This window comes from Molothrus ater, chromosome 1 (genome assembly GCF_012460135.2).
Source record: "Molothrus ater isolate BHLD 08-10-18 breed brown headed cowbird chromosome 1, BPBGC_Mater_1.1, whole genome shotgun sequence".
NCBI classification, from domain to species: domain Eukaryota; kingdom Metazoa; phylum Chordata; class Aves; order Passeriformes; family Icteridae; genus Molothrus; species Molothrus ater.
The window spans coordinates 67,279,084-67,298,056 of record NC_050478.2 but is presented as its reverse complement, the minus strand read 5'-3'; the positions used below and the strand labels follow the sequence as shown (position 1 = coordinate 67,298,056).

The following is an 18,973-nucleotide window of genomic DNA, read 5'->3' as shown; positions in this document are numbered from 1 at the left end:
CATTGAGCTGATAGGTGTAACCCTTTTATATGCTTTTGGTCAGCTTGAATTTCTTTGACAGAAGAAGCTCTGGTTTCTTGCCACTATGAATAAACAAGTAGGTTTTTATTGGTTAATAAAGCTAGCCAAAATTACTATTATAAATCTATTAAATAGCATTAATACTCATATTTGAAATTAGAACATAAAAGTCTTATTGCTGATAAGACTGAAATTGTTGTACGATGCCTCTGTGCATCCACACCTTTCTTTTTGGTGATTGCTCACTTTTCCAGTGCCTCTCTGGATTCTTAGGTGAACAATTCATCTAACAAAAGTGAGGAATATGCAGTTATTCATTATTATTCCCATTTTTTTTCTGGATAGGCTATGAAATTAATTATGGTTTTTCTTCCTCCTCAGTACTGAGGCTGCTTGGGTTTATTTCTGTTTTTTTTTTCTTAATAATAAATGTAGATGTGCTTTCTGCTTATGTGCTTCTTCCTGCACCACGGCCACACCTGTGGCTGCCCGGTGTCAGGATTTCTGGCAGTTGGAGCTGGTGAATCTGGCTCTGCCACACTCACTCCCAGTCCCTTTGCAAATATGGATGCAGCACTAAATGTCTTCATGCCTTCAGCTCACTGGCTGAAAGCCACTCATGGTTGTGTAGCTTACCAGGCCATGTGTCCACATTCAGTCTTTGTCAGGGCAAGCCCCAGGTCTGATGATCTGGCAGACTTGTGTTCTCTGGCTCACTCTTGGGCTTTTTTGGGCTTTCTTCACATGGAAACCAGATTCAGGGTGAAGGGGTTGATCTGTACTAATCTTTTGCTCCAATATGAATCTGAGATACACACCCAGACCTGGCAGCTGGAAAGCGCTCCTGCTTCTGTGATCTAGGTGCACCTCCCTTGTCTGTCTCTCCTGGAAGCCCCACCTTAGTTAGCTAATGAGAAACCCTCTTCTGCATCCCTTGCAGAAAACGGTGCGCAAAGGAGATGAGTGCATCCTGAAGGACAACAATGAGCGCAGCAAGTGGCTGGTGACCGGCCCCGGAGGAGTGGACATGCTGGTGCCATCTGTCAGCCTTATCATCCCACCCCCCAATCCATTGGCAGTGGATCTGGCTACCAAGTGAGTTGCTGCCTCAGTTTGGACGCTTGCCTCTGGGGTTAGCGTTCACTCGAAATAGCAACCAGTCACAAAATATGTTCTGTGGCTTGCTCAGAGTGCACTGCCCCTGCCCCTAAAGGTGGGGGGATTAAGGACTAGACCCTTGACTTGAGGAAACTCACTGCAGTGAAACTTGCTGAGATCTATGTTGGGGCCTAGAAACGTTTAAAAGTTAATGTCTACACGGTTTTTCTCATATGTACTAATGAAAGTAATGTATAATTAATTTCCAAGATTTTTTCAAGTAGAGAAGGAGCCGTAACATGCTCCGCATCTGGTCGTTGTTTCTTGGGATATTTTGTATCTGTGCTACAAGGACAGATGCATTTTGATCACGCGTTTTTTTTTCTTCATGCTAGAATTGAGCAATACTATGAAGCTATTTTAGCTTTGTGGAACCAGCTGTATATCAACATGAAGAGCCTGGTGTCCTGGCATTACTGCATGATTGACATTGAGAAAATCAGAGCCATGACTATTGCCAAGGTAAGACACCAGCTGGCCTTGCCTGCAGACCAGAGACATCCATGACCTGATGTCTGCTGTCCCAAGCAGACCCTTCAGTATCCTGTACAGATGTATGTTCTACAAAACCACCTTCCTTTTCTGGTTCTACAAAACCACAGGCCTTCCTTTTGCTAGGTTGCGCAAAAACTCTCACATATGGGAGTTGTAATTTTATTAAAGGAGAAACAGATAAGCAGGAAGATTAGCTAAGGGAATTTATTACATACTTGCTGTATTAGCTCCCACTGTACAGGGGCATGGATAAACAGAATAAGAGGTAGAATTTCAAACTGCTGTTAAGGTGTGAAATGATGGTAAGAAGGATAGGTTCACTCAGCTGGTACTCTTAGCATCATACTTTTAGAGGTAGCTTAGTGAGGATTTATTCTAAAGTGTGATTACTTTGGTTTTTTTATAGATTTATTAGTTTGTTCCTTAATGATCAACTAGTCATAAAACTTCCCCAATTGCTTTTTTCCCCTTTTATTTCAAAATTCCCTTCTTCCTTATTTCAGCTGAAAACAATGCGTAAGGAAGATTACCAAAAAATAATAACTGACCTGGAGATCCATTATCAAGAATTCCTCAGAAACAGCCAAGGCTCAGAGATGTTTGGTGATGAAGACAAACGAAAGATCCAGACTCAGTTCACTGATGCTCAGAAGCACTACCAAACCTTGATCATACAACTGCCTAATCAAGCACGACCACCACAAACAGGTTTGTTGTCGTCCTGACTTTTGTAGAGTTTCGATTGCTGGGCTTTCTTTGTTCCAGAGATGGCCAGTTCTGCATTCTTTTATGTGAAAATGTTCTTTTCAATATACGAATAGGAATATGTTCAAGAACTGTTCTGCTGTCTCCCAGCATAATAAAACTGGCCATGTACAGGCGAGTGCATGGCTCCTTCCTTTGATGGGAGTCTGGGAATAGTGCTCTAAAATTCATGGAACCTGCTGGGAGAATGAGAGGAATTTAGTCCATCTGATACATTTTCTATTATTAGGAAGCTAAATCTGACTGCTGCATTTTAGGAAGCAAATTTATATTTTTATGAAGGAGAGATTTCATTCTCTGAAACAGCTGCCTAAGGCCCGGATCTTCCACCTGTTCTCAGTTCTACAGGTCAACTCAGTGCTTGGGTCACTTGGGCACTGCCTTGGCTTTCTACATGTTCCTGCTCAGCTCTCTGGCAGTTGATGCTTACCCAATTCATTTTACCATTTCAGTGGTCCCAACTGAGTGCTGTCCCGTGGGGTCCTCAAACACCATAATCGTTAATGAGAGAAACCGAGAGTATGAGAAGCAGGAGGCCTGGCTGCTGATGGAGCTTCAGAAACTTCGGCGTCAGATTGAAGCTGCTGAGATTCAGATGGTTCAAAGAGCTCCTCTTGGAGTGGATCAAGGGGCTATGCACGATTTTTCAGCCAGAATAAAGGACTTAGAGGTAACCATGGATGTTTGTCTTTATGCATCTCAAGCTCTGTATGACTCTACACTGCAGTTCTGTTTATGATCAGCATAAGATCACACATCCTGTGCAAATAATCTCAGATGGAGGCTAACCATAATGTTTTGGATTAGAATTTACCTTCCAAGTAGAAAAAGTTGACCCTTGAGTTTTAGAAATCAAGTTCTGCCAGGCAAGGAATACAGAAAGACTGTAGGTCAGGTCACTGTGAGTTCGTGTTAAGCCTGATCCAAAGTAAAGCACCATTAAAATCCTTTACCAAGGACTTCACGTAACCACCTACCTGTAAAGTGCTGTCTGTGGGATACAGACTGGATACGCGAGACTTACTATCCCTCTCCTCGCTCTTTAGATTTGTAGGAAACCATGGAGGGAAGATTGGTACAAAAAGGTAACAGGTTTGGCATATGAGAAATTCCCATGGGGCAATGAGGTTGCAAAGGTCTCAAGAGCAGAAGGACCTTGGCATGTCAGAGCTGAGTTTTGGAGTGTAGATTCTCAAAAAGACATATGACCTATTGTGGACAAAAAGAAACTGCTCAGTAGTGTTTGCCTTGAAGAAAGCAAGCTCAGCCACTTCTTCAGTCCTCAGTCAAGCTGGTTATGTATAAAGAGCAGGCTGCTTGGATAAGGAGACCAATTCCATGTGAATATAGAATAGAATGAACATTCAGCCAACCAAAAATGTGTAAACCAGGCATTCTCTTTTTCTTTAGGGTGTGCAGAACGACTCTCAAATAATGGCTGAAACCCTCAATAAGCATAAGGACTTGCTGCCTAACTTCAGAGGCTGTGAGAAGTATGTGTACTTGCAATCAGAGATAAATGCCCTCTTTCAAAAACTGGAAAATATTAATGGTGTTTCTGCTGGCTACTTAGACAGGTAAGTAAACTGGGGGTTTTGCAATAAATATTCACTCTCTCCCATAATTCATAGTCCAGAAAAAAGTTACCTTTTGTAACCACCAGTGTAAAATTACACCTTTTTCTCTGCAAATTGTGTACATGTTGATAGAAACAGACACATGAATTTCTTCTCTTTTCTGGAGCATTTTAAAAAAGAAGGTGAGAAGCATGGGTATCACAGAAATTTCTTGTTTACCTGTTCTCTTTAGCCAATCATCTGCAATTAATTAAAAATATCACTGTTCCTTCCTTAGTCCTTATATATAATGGATTAGTCCTTAGTCCTTCCTTAGTCTTCCTTATAATGGATTTGCCTTGTATCATTTATTTTAGCTTGAATGCACTGAGGTGTCTGCTCCAGGTTATTCTGCAAACAGAAGATGTGATCAGAGTTTTTGAAGTCAGGCTGTCTGAAGAGGAGACTGTTCCTTTGGATCTTGATAAAGTGGAGGCTTATCGGGCTTGTCTGAAGGTGAGGGGCCAAAACCCAATGACACACCAAAACAAAATTTGTACCTGCCAGCACTGATCTATTGATCTGGGGGAAACCTTTCCAAAACCACAGGAGACAGAAATGCTGATCCTATTGTATTTTATGTATAGACATAAAATGTTTTGTAAATCAGGCACATTCTTGCTAGCTGGTCCAGGGAGGGGATTTTCCTGCTCTGGGGCTCTGCACTGGTGCAGCCTCCCCTTGAGTTTTGGGTGCCACAAGATAAAAAAGATATAAAGTTATTAGATAGCATCCAAAGGAGGGTTGTGAGATTGGTGAAGGGCTTTGAGGAAGCTGTATGAGGAGTGGCTGAGGTCACTTGGTCAGTTCAGCCTGGAAAAGAAAAGACTGAGGGGAGAGCTCGTTGCAGTTACAGCTCCTTCAAAAGGGGAAGAGGAGGAGCAGACTTTGATCTCTTCTCTGTAGTGACCAGTGGCAGGACCCAAGGGAACAGGAAGCAGCTGTGTCAGGGGAAGTTTAGGTTGGATATGAGGAAAAGGTTCTTCATCCGGAAGTGGGCTGGGCACTGGAACACGCTCCCCAGGGAAGTGGGCACAGCACCAAGCCTGAGAGAGTTAAAGAAGCGTTTGGACAACACTCTCAGGCATGTAGCGTGACTCTTGGGGTGTCCTGTGCAAGGCCAGGAGTTAGATTCAATGATCCTTGTGGGTCATCTCCAACTCAGGAAACTGTGATTCTATGAAATTATTGGAAGTAACATACAGGTTATTACTTCTTCCACCCCCTGGTTGTTGCTGCCCCCAGAGCAAGGGCAGCTGCTTGGAAGGTTTCTGTAGCTCTCATTTGACATGACAAAAAGGTAACTGGGTTGTGCTCCATTTGCACCACCTACACACTTTTTTCCCTACTAAAGGTAAGAACAGAAAATAATGAAAGAGTTCTTCTCCCAAATGCATTCAGCGCACAAAAGGACCAGCAGATAAGGGCGGATAAAAGACTGGATCTGCAAGACAACTTTGTGCTCAGCAAAGCAGTTATTTCCCTTTTCCCCTTGTACAGGCTGAATACTTTTCACTCAAAGATTTGACATTGACTCTGTAGCAAAACCAGGACACTCAATAACACTCAAATTAACTTGCTACACCTAGAGGACAACAAGGCCAATTAACAAGCCTATATGCAAGAAAGGAGATACTGCCTTCAAATCTACATTCACTAGTGATAACCACAGATAGTAGTGTACGGAAATGGGTTACAGAGCCCTTCCACGCAGCTGGGAGTTGTTCTTAGCCAGAGTAAATTTGTAAATTTGAGCTACACAAAAAAAAAAAAAAAAACCAACCAAAAAAGCTTGAGCATATCACTGAAGGCTGTAGCCATCCCTGTGACTGGGGGCTGCAAGGAAGACAACTGCCTGTGCTGTATATGCCATTTGGTGATGCCCACGGTATGCCCACACAGCAGATATGTGTACCCAAACAAGTGTGTGTGTGTGTGTGTGTGTGTGTGTGAAGAAACATCTCCATGGAGGATGTTTATAAAATAAAACAACAACAAAAAAATGTGCAGATTTTTAGGTGTTTAAAAACTGGATATGTCACTCCTGAGACTTGATTCCACAGCTGTTGCAAGTGCAGGAATCTTTTATACTTCAGTGAAATTTTCTAGTCAGTTGTTTCTAGGAACAAGCAAGGCTCCTGTTCTGCTCTGGTAACTGCTCTGCAGAGTTCTGAGAAACTGAAATGTTGTCTTCAGAATACAATAGCAGAGGGCTTTGGTTTAGCAAATTATTTAGTCTAACTTTAAACACATTTTTAAGCTGAGCTGTTTATCAAAATAGGTGTTTCACTTTAAATAGTTTAAGTCCAGCTGACATCCCTATACATACCTTACTGACTTAAAAACCACATCTTTAGATCCCAACATACCGTGCATGCTGTTAAATTGGTTAAGTATTAGTATCTTCTCAAGAATAAATTAAATGACAATATTTTGGTTTTTTCTCCAGAAAATGAAAGCAGACCTAAATATGAAGAAGTCATTACTGAACACCTTGGAAAATGAGCTGCAGAGAACACTTCAGATTCACTCACAGTCTTGCCAGTCATACACCCTGTATGACATGGACATTGGAAAGTACTGTGACAAAGTTACCCAGCTAATAGACCGCTGGCAGAGGGCTGATAAGCAGATAGATAACAGGTTTGTTCATGTTTTCAGAGTGTTTTCCTTATTGCTGTTGCTACCAAGATCATCTTAGCAGTGAATTCTAAAAGACCTGATGTGCACTAATCTTTGCTTCCAAAGGACAAATGGTGACTTCAGGGCAATAAGACTTGAGCTATTGTGAATAGGTTGAACATACTTCAAAAGGAATTGTGTAAGACCAAGCAGAAAAATGTAGTTAGCCATGCAAATGTCTAACCTATATGCTAAAGAGTTGTTCCAATTTTTTTTTTTAATTCTTGCTAATGTTCTTGGATTAAGTACTTCCAGTCAACATTTTCCCCCTCAAAAAAGCAACCATGCTTATTCCTCAACACCCTATACTTTAGGGTTAAAAAAGTAACACTAAGAATTAAGTAACAAAATTGAACCTTGAATCTGAATCATGAACAGAAGGCATATTCTGATTGTTTGAGGGGGAGAGGTGGAAGTTGAGGTATGGCTTGTTTTATTTTGATTTATTTTGTTTTTATCTGAGGACAAAATGTAGTCCTAACTGGTTGCTGGTTCTTCAGTGAAAATTGAGAACAAGAGTACCGAAGTCAGCAAACTTGATTTTTATCACTGCAAGTTTTATTTATTCCTCACTTTGACAGGAAGGCCGAACCTCTGTGTATGACAGAGTTACTCAAAAGTGAGGTATTAAAACCCCATATTGGGTGACTAATAACCAGTACAATTCTCATTTATTTAAAATTTTTGTTCAGAATCTCCTTTTCAGAGCTTCCCATAGTTTTATGTAAGTTTATTTGTGTCTTATTTCTGAAAACTGTGCAAAGAGAGAGAAAGAGAATGCACTTTCCATTTTGACAGGTTTTTCCCTTTTTTTCCCTAGGTCATGGGATTTAGAAAGGCAGATCAAACAGCTGAAAACCTACCGAGATCTCTACCAGGCTCTTAGCAAGTGGATCTGTGATGCCAAGCGCCGTCAGGATGCTATTGAGTCCATGAAGCTGTGTGATTCCAACACTATCATGAGATACCTACATGATCAGAAGGTATGCAGCACCTGAATGAGTTGTCTTCAGCTATTTGGATTTAAATTGTTTTGCTATACAGAAAATATCAATATCAACACAGTCTGCAATACAGTGGCCTGTTTTGAATTATAAAGTATGCAAGCTACCAAAAAACACCACATATGTAGAAGGCAAGAGGGAGGAAATATTATTGTCCTCATTACTTTCTGTCAGCACTGCAACAGATTATGAACAAGACTGCGTTTGGCTCCTACACATTCACTGACACTTTTACACATCAGCTTTGAATTAATTCAAGGGACCATAAGATGGTGCAACTTATGGGACAAATTACAGCACAAAAATAAAAATCAAGTAAATACATCTAAGCTAAAGTCAAGGAACTCTGCCTTCCCAGCTCTGGGGGTTTTTCAGTTGCTGAGTGTTCTCTCTGAGAAAAACCTTCTCATGCCCAAAGAGCTTGCTGTTGTAAAAACTGCCCAGGTACAGGTCATTTCAGGCCTCAGCCTCCAGGGCTGCAGTAGTCTCCTGCTGCAGGTGCTTTCTGATGGAGGCAGCGTGTACAGGAGGAAATACTGGTAAATCTTGCAGGAGTGTTTCATGGCTCACTTTTCTCTTGGCAGAACTTGCACAGTGAAATCTGTGGGAAGCGAGACAAAGTTGAGGAGCTTCTCAAGCATGCAGATCAGTGCTCAGCTGCAATTAAGGTACTTGGATCTCAGCATTTTTGTGGGGTGTGGTTTTTCATGGTCAGGCACATCCCATTGTCTCTGCTCTGCTGACGGGTGAAAAGTCAACTCCCTGATGTGTGTGTACAGAAATTGCTGGGGTGAAGTACGAGTACAAAACACAATGAAAGCAATTTGTGTACTTGCCACCTGAAGACTATGGGATCATGCAGTAGATACCAGTGAGAGCTTCTCTTCAGGTGAATCAAAGCCTCCTTCTAGCCAGACCAAACCTTCCAGTTCACATGTTAAAAAACATAAAGAAGTCAAGAACAGATTGGTGCTTTACAAATTTGGTCTGATTAGGATCTGATCTAGGAGGCAAGACAAATGCAGATTAGCAGGAGGAATGGTGTGCAATAGCCATGAAATAACATACAGAGGGAATGGTTTTGTGGTTCTTGCATTTTATGTCATCCTTATATCTGTGCTTTCTCCAGCTCAATCTTACTCTCTGTGACAAAGGTTTTGCTATATATGTGACATGGCATATGTGATACAAAAGAGATTGTTATTTCTGATGATGTTTTCGTGGATAATAGTACTTAGACCAGTTACTCCCGTGAATCTTTTTCAGTTCCGTGTAGCCCTCAACTTACAGAAACACTTGTCTTCTTGTTTTTGTAAAATGTTTTTCCTCTTTTTCCCTTCTCTTTCTCCTCCATGCATCTCCACAGGGGTACTTGAACTGATGAGCTTCTGTTTATGACAGAGGATCATATCTACATGGTCAGAAATATAAACAAGGGGGAATGTAGCTTTTCATTAAGGAAACAAAAGCAAAAATCCCCCAAAACTTGCATTTTCTGAAATAGTTTCACAGATAATTCTTTGGCAGTTTCTAAACGGGTCTTGCTTTTTGTCTTGTTTTTCAGGATTATGAACTACAGGTTGCTTCCTATAGTTCGGGATTAGAAACATTGCTCAACATACCTATCAAGAAGAGTGTGGTTCAGTCTCCGGCAGTCCTAATCCTACAAGAGGTACCTTTCTTTCCTCCCTTTTAATCTTCTGAATGCATTTGTTTGTCTGTGTGAGCCCTTGTGAGTCATACCCAGCTGTGTTCTAACACTTAGCACTGTCACTGGTAATGTGCGCTAAGCACGTAAGCAAAAAGAATTAGTGCAGAATAGTCATTGTGCTGTAAAATCAGACCTGGGCTTGTTCAGACATTAGATTAGCCCTCAGGAATTTATCTCATTCCTATGCACTGTCCACTGCATACATACTGTGAGAAAGGTAGATTCTTGCCCCAAGTGGTTTAGTCACTTTCAGCCAGGGAATTAACTGCTATTAAAAATTTATCTTGGATTACTTGTGACTGTCAGACAGGAAGAGCGGGATGAACCAGGGGATGAAGGCTTGAATTTAATATCACATCAGCAGTGGGGGGCAAAAAATCCTGGAAAAACCAAAAAAGATGTGGATTTTTTGTAAGGAAGAATTCACACTTTTGGAGTCCTCAGAATGTCATGTGAATTTGTGAGGAGGAGAATCTGCTTTTTACTTTGTCGAGTGATGTGTTTGCTCAAGTAGATTGGAATCCTTTAAATGGTCTGGACATAAGTATTTTCATGTCTAACTCTAGTACAAACTGCTAACAATTCTGTTTCTTTTCAAGGCTAATGAGGCTCAGTCCCGCTATATAGAGCTTCTTACAAGATCAGGAGATTATTACAGATTCTTGAGTGAAATGTTAAAGAGCATGGAGGATCTGAAGGTATTCTAAGTCTTTTATTTTCTCTAGCTTTCATTTTTACCACAGATTAGAAAGCTATCACTGATCAGAGGCAGAAATACAGTATAAAACAGCTCACAAAACTGTATCCAGAACTCAGAGGTGTCCTACAAAGGAGTCATACCAGCAGAGTCATGCATCTTTTGTGAAAGAGTACAGTGTTTTACGAGGGGACCTCCAAGGTGATGTGTGAAGTGAGGTAGAGAACTGGTCTCCTTGGTAAAGAAGGAGGTGCTCATCAAGGCACATGAGCAATCCTTCTCTGCCCATCCCAGCCTTGACTTCAATGACAGCACAGATACCTCAGTGCTGAAAACTTGCTCCTCATGGTTGAGGGCACCTCATTTTAGACCATATTCTAAAGTGTTTTGAAAGAAGCAACTTCTGATTTGATACTTCAGTGAAACAGAGATGCCCATTAAAGAAGTTGCATATATGGAATGTGATTTTCACCTGTTTGAAAAGGGGGAAGGTTCTAAAGGTGACTGTTCCATACTTTCCTGGCGAACTTCTGCTAGACCACATTTTACTATCAGTAAAATCACCTCCCTCCCCCTATCAAGTATCTTTGCCCCTCTGAAAGTCATTATATGCTGATTTCTGAGTAAGGTTTCTGTATAAATAAAGATTCCAGAATCTGTCCTGATGACATTAAATAAAAAAAGGGGGTTTAGATGTCATTGAGGCAGCAAAAAAATTAATTTTTAAGTTGTCAGTGTTACAATATTTTATTGCATGTGATGATTTTGAAACAGTTATCAAAATATTTATAGGAGTTTTTCAGTTTGTTTTTCTGCTATCATGTTGCAGATGAAAAACACCAAAATTGAACTCCTGGAAGAGGAACTCAGACTTGCTAGGGATTCAAATTCAGAGACAAGCAACAAACATAAATTCCTGGAGCAAAATCTGCAGAAGTACCAGATGGACATTTCTCAGCTCAAGGCAAAGCTGATGAGTTTGGAGGAAATGAAAAGACAAGCTGAAATGGATGGAAATTCTGCTAAGCAAAACCTAGACAAATGCTATGCCCAAATAAAGGATCTAAATGACAGAATAACCAGGTTGACTTATGAGACTGAAGATGAGAAAAGGAAAAGGAAGTTGCTGGAGGATAGATATGAGCAGCAGAAGAATGACTATGACCAACTGCAAAAAACAAGGCAAAATGAGAAAGACAGCCTTGGTTGGCAGAAGTTAGAGTCTGAGAAGGTCATCAAGGAGAAGGAGTACGAGATAGAAAGATTAAGGGTTCTTCTTCAGGACGAAGGCACACGGAAGAGGGAGTATGAAAATGAGCTGGCTAAGGTAAGAAACCAGTTTAGCGAGGAGATGAGTAATTTAAAGAACAAGTATGAAACAGAAATTAATATTAAGAAGACAACAATCCAGCAGATAGCTGCACAAAAAGATGATGATGCAAAAGGCCTCAGAGCCCAGGTTGACAGACTGACAAGAGAGAACAGAGACCTTAAGGATGAGATTGTGAGGCTGAACGATGCCATTCTGCAAACAACAGACCAGCGGCGGAGGGCAGAGGAAGATGCTCTCCAGCAGAAGGCTTGCAGTTCTGAGGTGTCACAGCAGAAGCACCAGTTAGAGCTGGAGCTGAAACAGATCATTCAGCTTCGTGGGGAAGACAACTCAAGATACAAGCAGGCTCTTGAGGAGGCTGCCTCAACTATTCAGGATAAAACTAAGGAGCTGGAAAGGCTAAAGCTTCAGCTTCAGGAAGAGGCTAAAAGCCGATGGGAACTTGAAAATGAATTGGCTAAGGTAAGAAACAGTTATGATGAGGAAATTATTAGTTTAAAGAACAAATATGAAACTGAGATTAATATCACAAAGAACACAATTCACCAGGTCACCATGCAAAAGGAAGAGGAGACAAATAATTATAGAACACAGCTTGATAATGCCATGAGAGAAAATAGGAATTTGTGTGAGGAAATTAGGAGACTGAAGAATACGATAAGTCAGACAACAGATAATCTACGGAAAATAGAAGAGAATGCTCAGCAGCAGAAGGCAGCTGGCTCAGAGCTTTCTCAGAAGAAACAGCAGCTGGAGATTGAACTGAAACAAGTTATTCAGAGACACTCTGATGAAAGCATGAGGTACAAACAGTCACTTGATGATGCTTCTAAAACCATTAAGGAAAGAAACAAAGAGATTGAAAGGCTGAGAAAGTTGTTGGATGTAGAAACAAGTCAGAGGAAAGAAGTGGAGGATGAGAACAATCAGTTGAAAAGAGTCCAGTTCGACCTGCAGAAAGCAAACACAAGTGCGACTGAGACAATTAACAAGCTGAGGATCCAAGAGCAGGAGCTGGCCAGACTGAAAATTGACTATGAAAGAGTTTCACAAGAGAAAAAAGGCAGGGATCAAGAAAGTGCAAAGTTCCAGAGCACTGTAAAAGACTTGCAGATCCAGAAACATAAGCTGGAGGAGGAGCTTTGCAGACAGAACAAAAATTTAATGGAGGAAACATCCAGGAGGAAAAAACTGGAGGAGGAAATAGAAGGCATGAGGAGATCTCTGAGAGACCAATCCGTTAAAATAACTAATCTCACACAGCAGATAGAGGAAGTATCTATTGTAAAGAAGAGGAATGAAGATGACCTTAGACACCAAAGAGAAGTATTAGATGGTCATGTGAGAGAGAAGCAAAGATACATGGAGGAGTTGAGAAAATACACATCTGATATTGAGACTCTACGTCGTCAGTTGGTCCAAGAACAGGAGCAATTAAAACAGGCTCACCTACGATATGAGCACTTACAGAAAACCTCTGAGGAAAAAAGCAAAGCCTTGAATGAGTGCAAAATAGAGATCGAAAGGCTTCAGTCTCTCACCGAGAACCTTACCAAGGAACACTTGTTACTGGAAGAGGAGCTGCGAAATGTTAGATTGGAGTATGATGACCTCAGAATGGTCAGAAATGAAGTTGATGAGAAAAATACCACCATTGCTGAACTAAAGAATCAGCTTCAGATGAGCAGCAAGCAAACCCTGGAACTTCAGGGGTTGCTTAATGATTTACAGAAAGAAAGGGAAAAATTGAGACAGGAAATTGAAAAATTCCAAAAGCAAGCTCTAGAGGTATTCACACATATTTTGATCCCAGCTTTACTGTTTCTCAAATATATAGTTAATTGCAGTGTTAATTTGAACAAATTAATTCACTCTTTGCTGTTTGAAGTCACTGTACATGTGACTAACATTCCCTTTATGACCCTTCCTCTTGGTTAAGTTTTAAAGAAAAATGGCAGGATTTGGCCATTTCCTTAACCTCTTTACTCCCTGGGAACTGTTCTAGGGAGCCATAAGCTCTCATCACCTAGGAGAGCTTTGTTCTCAGACCTTACCTCAGAAGAAATCTGTGTTCTGCGCCAGTGTCCAGCAAAATATCCTAGGGAAAAATGGGAGCATGTGGAGTACCACTGTGCTTTACCAGTTTCCTGCTGCCTGTGTGCTTCACAGGCTGTTTCAGCCAGGATGGGTTAGAGCCGTTCTTTGAGGCTGACCTGAGTGCTGTCACAAACTAAACTGGCTAAAAACCCCAGAACCAACAAGCTGTCAAGGTGCTGATTAGCTGGGTAAGATGTTGACTCCAAGTGAGGATTAAGAGTCATGTTGTCAGCTGTGCTTAAGGTACTAAAAGCCTATCTTTCTTGGACTGCTTTGGGGACTTATGTTCCTAAGTCACTTGGGGACTTATGTTCCTAAGTGCATTTGCAAATTTTACTATTGGCCCTTACTTCTTAAACTTTAGATGACAACATAAACAAGTTAAAGAAAACATTTTAAAATATTTTGTTATTCTGCCTGTTTTTTTGTAAATAGAGCTACTCTTTAAATATATAGAAGTGAGCACTTGTGAAAATTTATTTTTTCCTAGACTTGTCTTTATATTTCTTCCCTCAGATCCTTTATTCAGTTTTTCTTTCCTTTATTCTAAAAATCCTAATACTGATATTAAAAAAATACTAACATTTAGGATTATATAACACCCGTGAAAAAAAATATATATACATATATATATATGTACACATATATATGCATGTATTACAAGTAGATAAACTTGTATTCAGTTTAATATGCATGCAAACATGCATGCTTGTGGGTGTTTGTGCATATGAACACATACATGAAGACACTGCATGAATTAAAATGGAAGGCAATGCAGGTAAAATTGTTTGGAGTGACATGTGAAACTAACAGGAAAGCAAAAATTGAGTCATATGTTTCCTTTTATCCATGTATGACCAGTCCTTAGCTGATGCAAATTCCCCTGGATTAGTAGGACTGCCAGGACATCTGCTGAGCATCAGGCTAGTTATGAGTCTCAAATGCTCTGTGTATTTGTCAGTGTACTGTAAGAAGTATCAAAAAGTTACAGAGAACTAAATCAGCTGAAGGTTGAGGCTGTGGGTAACAGAATGAAGTCTCTTGAGTGTCTGGCAGTACTGAAGATACCATAAGTGAAGGGATAATGTACCTTCTCTGGTTTATGTGTGTCTGTAATCTTGGGTAAGGCACTGCTGTGACTGGAATGTTTTCCAGTTGGGGTTTGCTGCAGGTTAAATGACAGGCTGGAGAGCATTGTAGGCAGAGGGCATAACTCTGACTAGCACAAACTCTAACCATCCTTTCTTGCTTTATTTCTCCTCCACAATTGTAGGCATCCAGTAGGATTCAAGAATCCAAAAATCAGTGTAGTCAGATTATGCAAGAAAGAGAAACCCTGCTGATTAAAATGAGTGCTTTGGAGCAAGACAAAGCCAGACTGCAGAGATTAGAAGAGGAGCTGAACCGTTTGAAAGTTACCCTGGAGTCAGAATCACGTTTGAAGCAACGCCTGGAAAGTGAGAAGCAACAAATTCTGAATGATCTCAATCAGTGGAAGAGCCAGCACTCCCGAACAGAGGAATCCATAAGAAAGATTCAGTGTGAGAGGGAGAAGAGCGAGAGGGAGAAGAACAGCCTGAGGAGTGAGATTGAAAGGCTGCAGATGGAAATCAAACGAATTGAGGAGAGATACCGGTGCAGACTGGAAGAGACCGCTGTCAAAAACCAGTCGGAGTTGGAGTCGGAGCGTCTCAGGCTGCAAAGAGAGATTGAGAAGCTCAAACAGCGCCCATATGGGGCTCACAGATCTACACAGACTGAGGAAGACTTCTGTATCGATGCCTCCAAGCTGGTGTTCAGTGGGCTGCGGAAGAAGATCACAGCCATGCAGCTGTACGAGTGCCAGCTGATAGACAAACTCACACTGGATAAACTGCTGAAGGGGCAGAGGTCGGTGGAAGAGGTCGCGGCTGACATTGAACCCTACCTCAAAGGGGCAGGTGCTATTGCAGGGGTGTCCCTTTCGCCCAGACAGAAGTATTCTTTTGTTGAGGCCAAACGGAACCAGCTGCTAACAGCAGAAAATGCAGTCCTGCTCCTAGAAGCCCAGGCAGCAACAGGAGGTGTGATAGACCCACACCGAAATGAGATATTAACAGTGGACAGTGCTATCGCCAGGGATCTGATTGACTTCGATGACAGAGAGCAGATCTATACAGCAGAAAAGGCTATTACAGGATTTAAGGATCCTTTCTCAGGCAAAACTGTGCCGGTATCTGAAGCCATCAAGAAAAACTTGGTTGACAGAGAAACTGGAATTCGTCTGCTTGAAGCCCAGCTGGCTGTAGGAGGGATAGTTGATCCTGTCAACAGTGTTTTCCTACCCAAAGAGATAGCTTTATCTCGTGGGTTGATTGACAAAGAACTGTACAGGATGCTAAACAACTGCCAAGGCAGTACAAAGAACTTCATTGATCCCACCACCAAAAAGGCAGTCACTTACATGCAGCTGAAGGAAAAATGCAGGATTGAACCACACACTGGTCTGCTGCTCCTCCCAGTGCAGAAGAGGAGTATGTCATTCCAAGGGATCCGGCAGCCTGTCTCAGCAGATGCACTGCTTGAGGCTGGAATCATTAAGGAATCAACAAGGAATGACTTGGAAAGAGGTGCAATTACAGTGGAAGAAGTGAGTGAGAGAATTATTGATTTCCTTCAAGGCTCTAGCTGTATTGCTGGTATCTACAATGAGGCTACTAAAGAGAAACTTGGCATTTACCAGGCTATGAAAATAGGTTTGGTTAGGCCGGGAACAGCCCTTGAACTCCTAGAAGCCCAGGCAGCCACAGGGTTCATAGTGGATCCTGTCAGCAACGTGAGGCTGCCTGTTGAGGAAGCCTACAAAAGAGGCCTTGTTGGAATTGAATTTAAAGAGAAACTTCTCTCTGCTGAAAGAGCTGTCACTGGGTACAAAGACCCAGAAACAGGAAACATAATTTCTCTGTTCCAAGCAATGAACAAAGAGCTCATAGAGAGAGGCCACGGCATTCGTCTGCTGGAGGCGCAGATCGCTACTGGAGGGATCATCGACCCCAAAGAGAGCTACCGCTTGCCAGTAGAGACGGCCTACAAGCGTGGCTACTTCAATGAGGAGCTCAACCAGATCCTCAGTGATCCAAGTGATGACACCAAAGGGTTCTTTGATCCCAACACTGAGGAAAACTTGACCTACCTACAGCTGAAAGAAAGATGCATAAAGGATGATGCAACAGGGCTCTGTCTTCTGCCCCTGAGAGAGAAGAAAAAGGTGGTGCACACCTCACAGAAGAACACCCTTAGGAAGCGCAGAGTGGTCATTGTGGATCCAGAAACAAACCGGGAGATGTCCGTTCAGGAGGCATACAGCAAAGGCCTCATAGATTATGACACCTACACAGAACTAGCTGAACAGGAGTGTGAGTGGGAAGAAATAACTATCACAGGATCAGATGGCAGCAGTAGAGTTGTCCTTGTGGACAGAAAAACAGGTAGCCAGTATGACATCCAAGATGCCATTGATAAAGGCCTGGTGGAGAGGAAGTTTTTTGACCAGTACCGTTCTGGCAGCTTGAGCCTGACCCAGTTTGCAGACATGATTTCCTGCCGTAATGGCACTGATGAGGTGTTCCGGCACGAGTCAGTGACTCGGTCTCCCACCGTGCTGAGTGTCAGGAGCTCTTCTTCAGTGATCAGGAGCGGTTCTTTCTCAGAGACCCCAGATGAGTGCAGTCCTATTGCAGCCATTTTTGACACGGAAAACTTGGAGAAAATCTCCATTTCAGAAGCTATACAGCGGGGCATCGTGGATAGCATCACTGGGCAGCGGTTACTTGAAGCCCAGGCCTGCACCGGCGGCATAATCTGCCCTACCACTGGCCAGAGGCTTTCGCTCCAGGAAGCCACTAGCCAAGGCATCATCGATCAGGATATGGCCACACGTCTGAAACCAGCCCAGAAGGCCTTCATAGGGTTCGAAGGCATAAAGGGTGGACGCAAGAGGATGTCAGCAGCTGAAGCAGTGAAGGAGAAGTGGCTGCCTTATGAGGCTGGGCAGCGGTTCCTTGAATTCCAGTACCTCACTGGAGGTCTCGTGGACCCGGAAGTGCGTGGAAGAATAACTACTGAAGAAGCCATTAGGAATGGATTGATTGACGGCCGCGCTTCCCAGAAATTACAAGACACCAACAGCTATCCCAAAATTCTGACCTGCCCCAAGACCAAGCTGAAAATATCCTACAAAGATGCAATGAACCGGTCAATGGTGGAAGACATCACTGGGCTTAAACTGTTGGAAGCAGCCTCTGTTTCCTCTAAAGGCATATCCAGTCCTTACAATGTCTCCTCGGCACCTGGCTCTCGCTCTGGCTCTCGCTCTGGCTCGCGTTCAGGCTCACGCAGTGGGTCTAGAAGAGGAAGCTTTGATGCCTCAGCAAGCTCTTCTTATTCTTACTCATACTCAGCCTTCAGCAGTGGGTCTATTGGGCGCTAATAATAAGTGAGGGAATGTGTCTGCATTTTATTATCATTTAGATTATCCTATATTCCATTTACTAAAAGAAAAAAAAAACCAACAAAGTAACTCAAACCAAAGCCTTGAAGTCTTTTCTGGGTGTGTTACACTTTTCTTCTGAAAAAGCTGTAAAATGTTCGGATGCAAACTTCTAGAATATAGATTAGGGAATGCAAAATTACTATTTGTGAATTTTGAGTTTCGGTTCCCATTTCCTCTTAGTCTTAGGATTTTAATAGGTCTCTGTATATTTTAAATACTGTGTCATGTGCCTTCTCACATTATCCGTTACTATCAACCCATAAGATGATAACTGAGGTTTGAAAGTCTTGCAGTAGTTAACTTTTTATCCACATAGACCTTTTTCAATTTGCTATTATGAAAAAAAAAGATATTAACAATATGGGCAGAAAATGCCCTTAGTACTGGTTTAGAATCTATGCTGTAAACATGAAACTGTCTTTCAGATGCTCTACTTCTTTATGTTTGGCTACTGATTTTCTGAAGTACAACTTGGTGGAGTAAAGGGCTATTATTAGGCTGGGCTTTTGTTTTACTGTTAACCCATATACAATTTTCTACTGTTTAGCTTTATTTCCCTGTAACAAAGAAAAAAGAATCTAACTGTACCATGTCAGCTATTCTGGACAATAAACTTCTGAAGTTTTAAAGTGTTTGGTGTGTACTTAATAATTTATCTGTGGACATTCTTGGAAGTGCAAGTTAGAGAAAGAACCATTTTTAAAAGAAGCAGATAGTAGCTTTGTTGTAAAAAGTGCACAGGCAAGTTACATTTCATGACGCTGAGCCATCACTTTTATGAATGAGGACTTCTGATTTTGATTTTTCAGTAAGAAAATTAAGGTAGCACCAATAATGGAAGCTATGGCCCAGAAGCAGAATGC

The 18,973-nt window shown here is 41.7% G+C and overlaps 1 protein-coding gene across 3 annotated transcripts in view; it reads left to right on the top strand.

Moving 5' to 3' along the window:
* DSP (desmoplakin) overlaps positions 1–18,742 on the top strand; it is a 39,184-nt gene extending 20,442 nt beyond the window's left edge. Inside the window, exons 12-24 of one of the 3 annotated variants that reach the window (XM_054517421.1) lie at positions 962–1,116; positions 1,515–1,641; positions 2,178–2,382; positions 2,892–3,109; positions 3,850–4,016; positions 4,373–4,511; positions 6,505–6,698; positions 7,558–7,720; positions 8,326–8,409; positions 9,306–9,413; positions 10,052–10,150; positions 10,979–11,476; positions 14,853–18,742. In XM_054517421.1, the coding sequence (XP_054373396.1) occupies positions 962–1,116; positions 1,515–1,641; positions 2,178–2,382; positions 2,892–3,109; positions 3,850–4,016; positions 4,373–4,511; positions 6,505–6,698; positions 7,558–7,720; positions 8,326–8,409; positions 9,306–9,413; positions 10,052–10,150; positions 10,979–11,476; positions 14,853–18,047 (5,352 nt within the window). In that variant the 3' untranslated portion in view covers positions 18,048–18,742. Of the gene's footprint in view, positions 1–961; positions 1,117–1,514; positions 1,642–2,177; positions 2,383–2,891; positions 3,110–3,849; positions 4,017–4,372; positions 4,512–6,504; positions 6,699–7,557; positions 7,721–8,325; positions 8,410–9,305; positions 9,414–10,051; positions 10,151–10,978; positions 13,271–14,852 lie in introns of all 3 variants that reach the window. The other 2 variants (XM_054517416.1, XM_036396016.2) reach the window with 2 other exon arrangements.
* Positions 18,743–18,973: the final 231 nt, after the last annotated feature.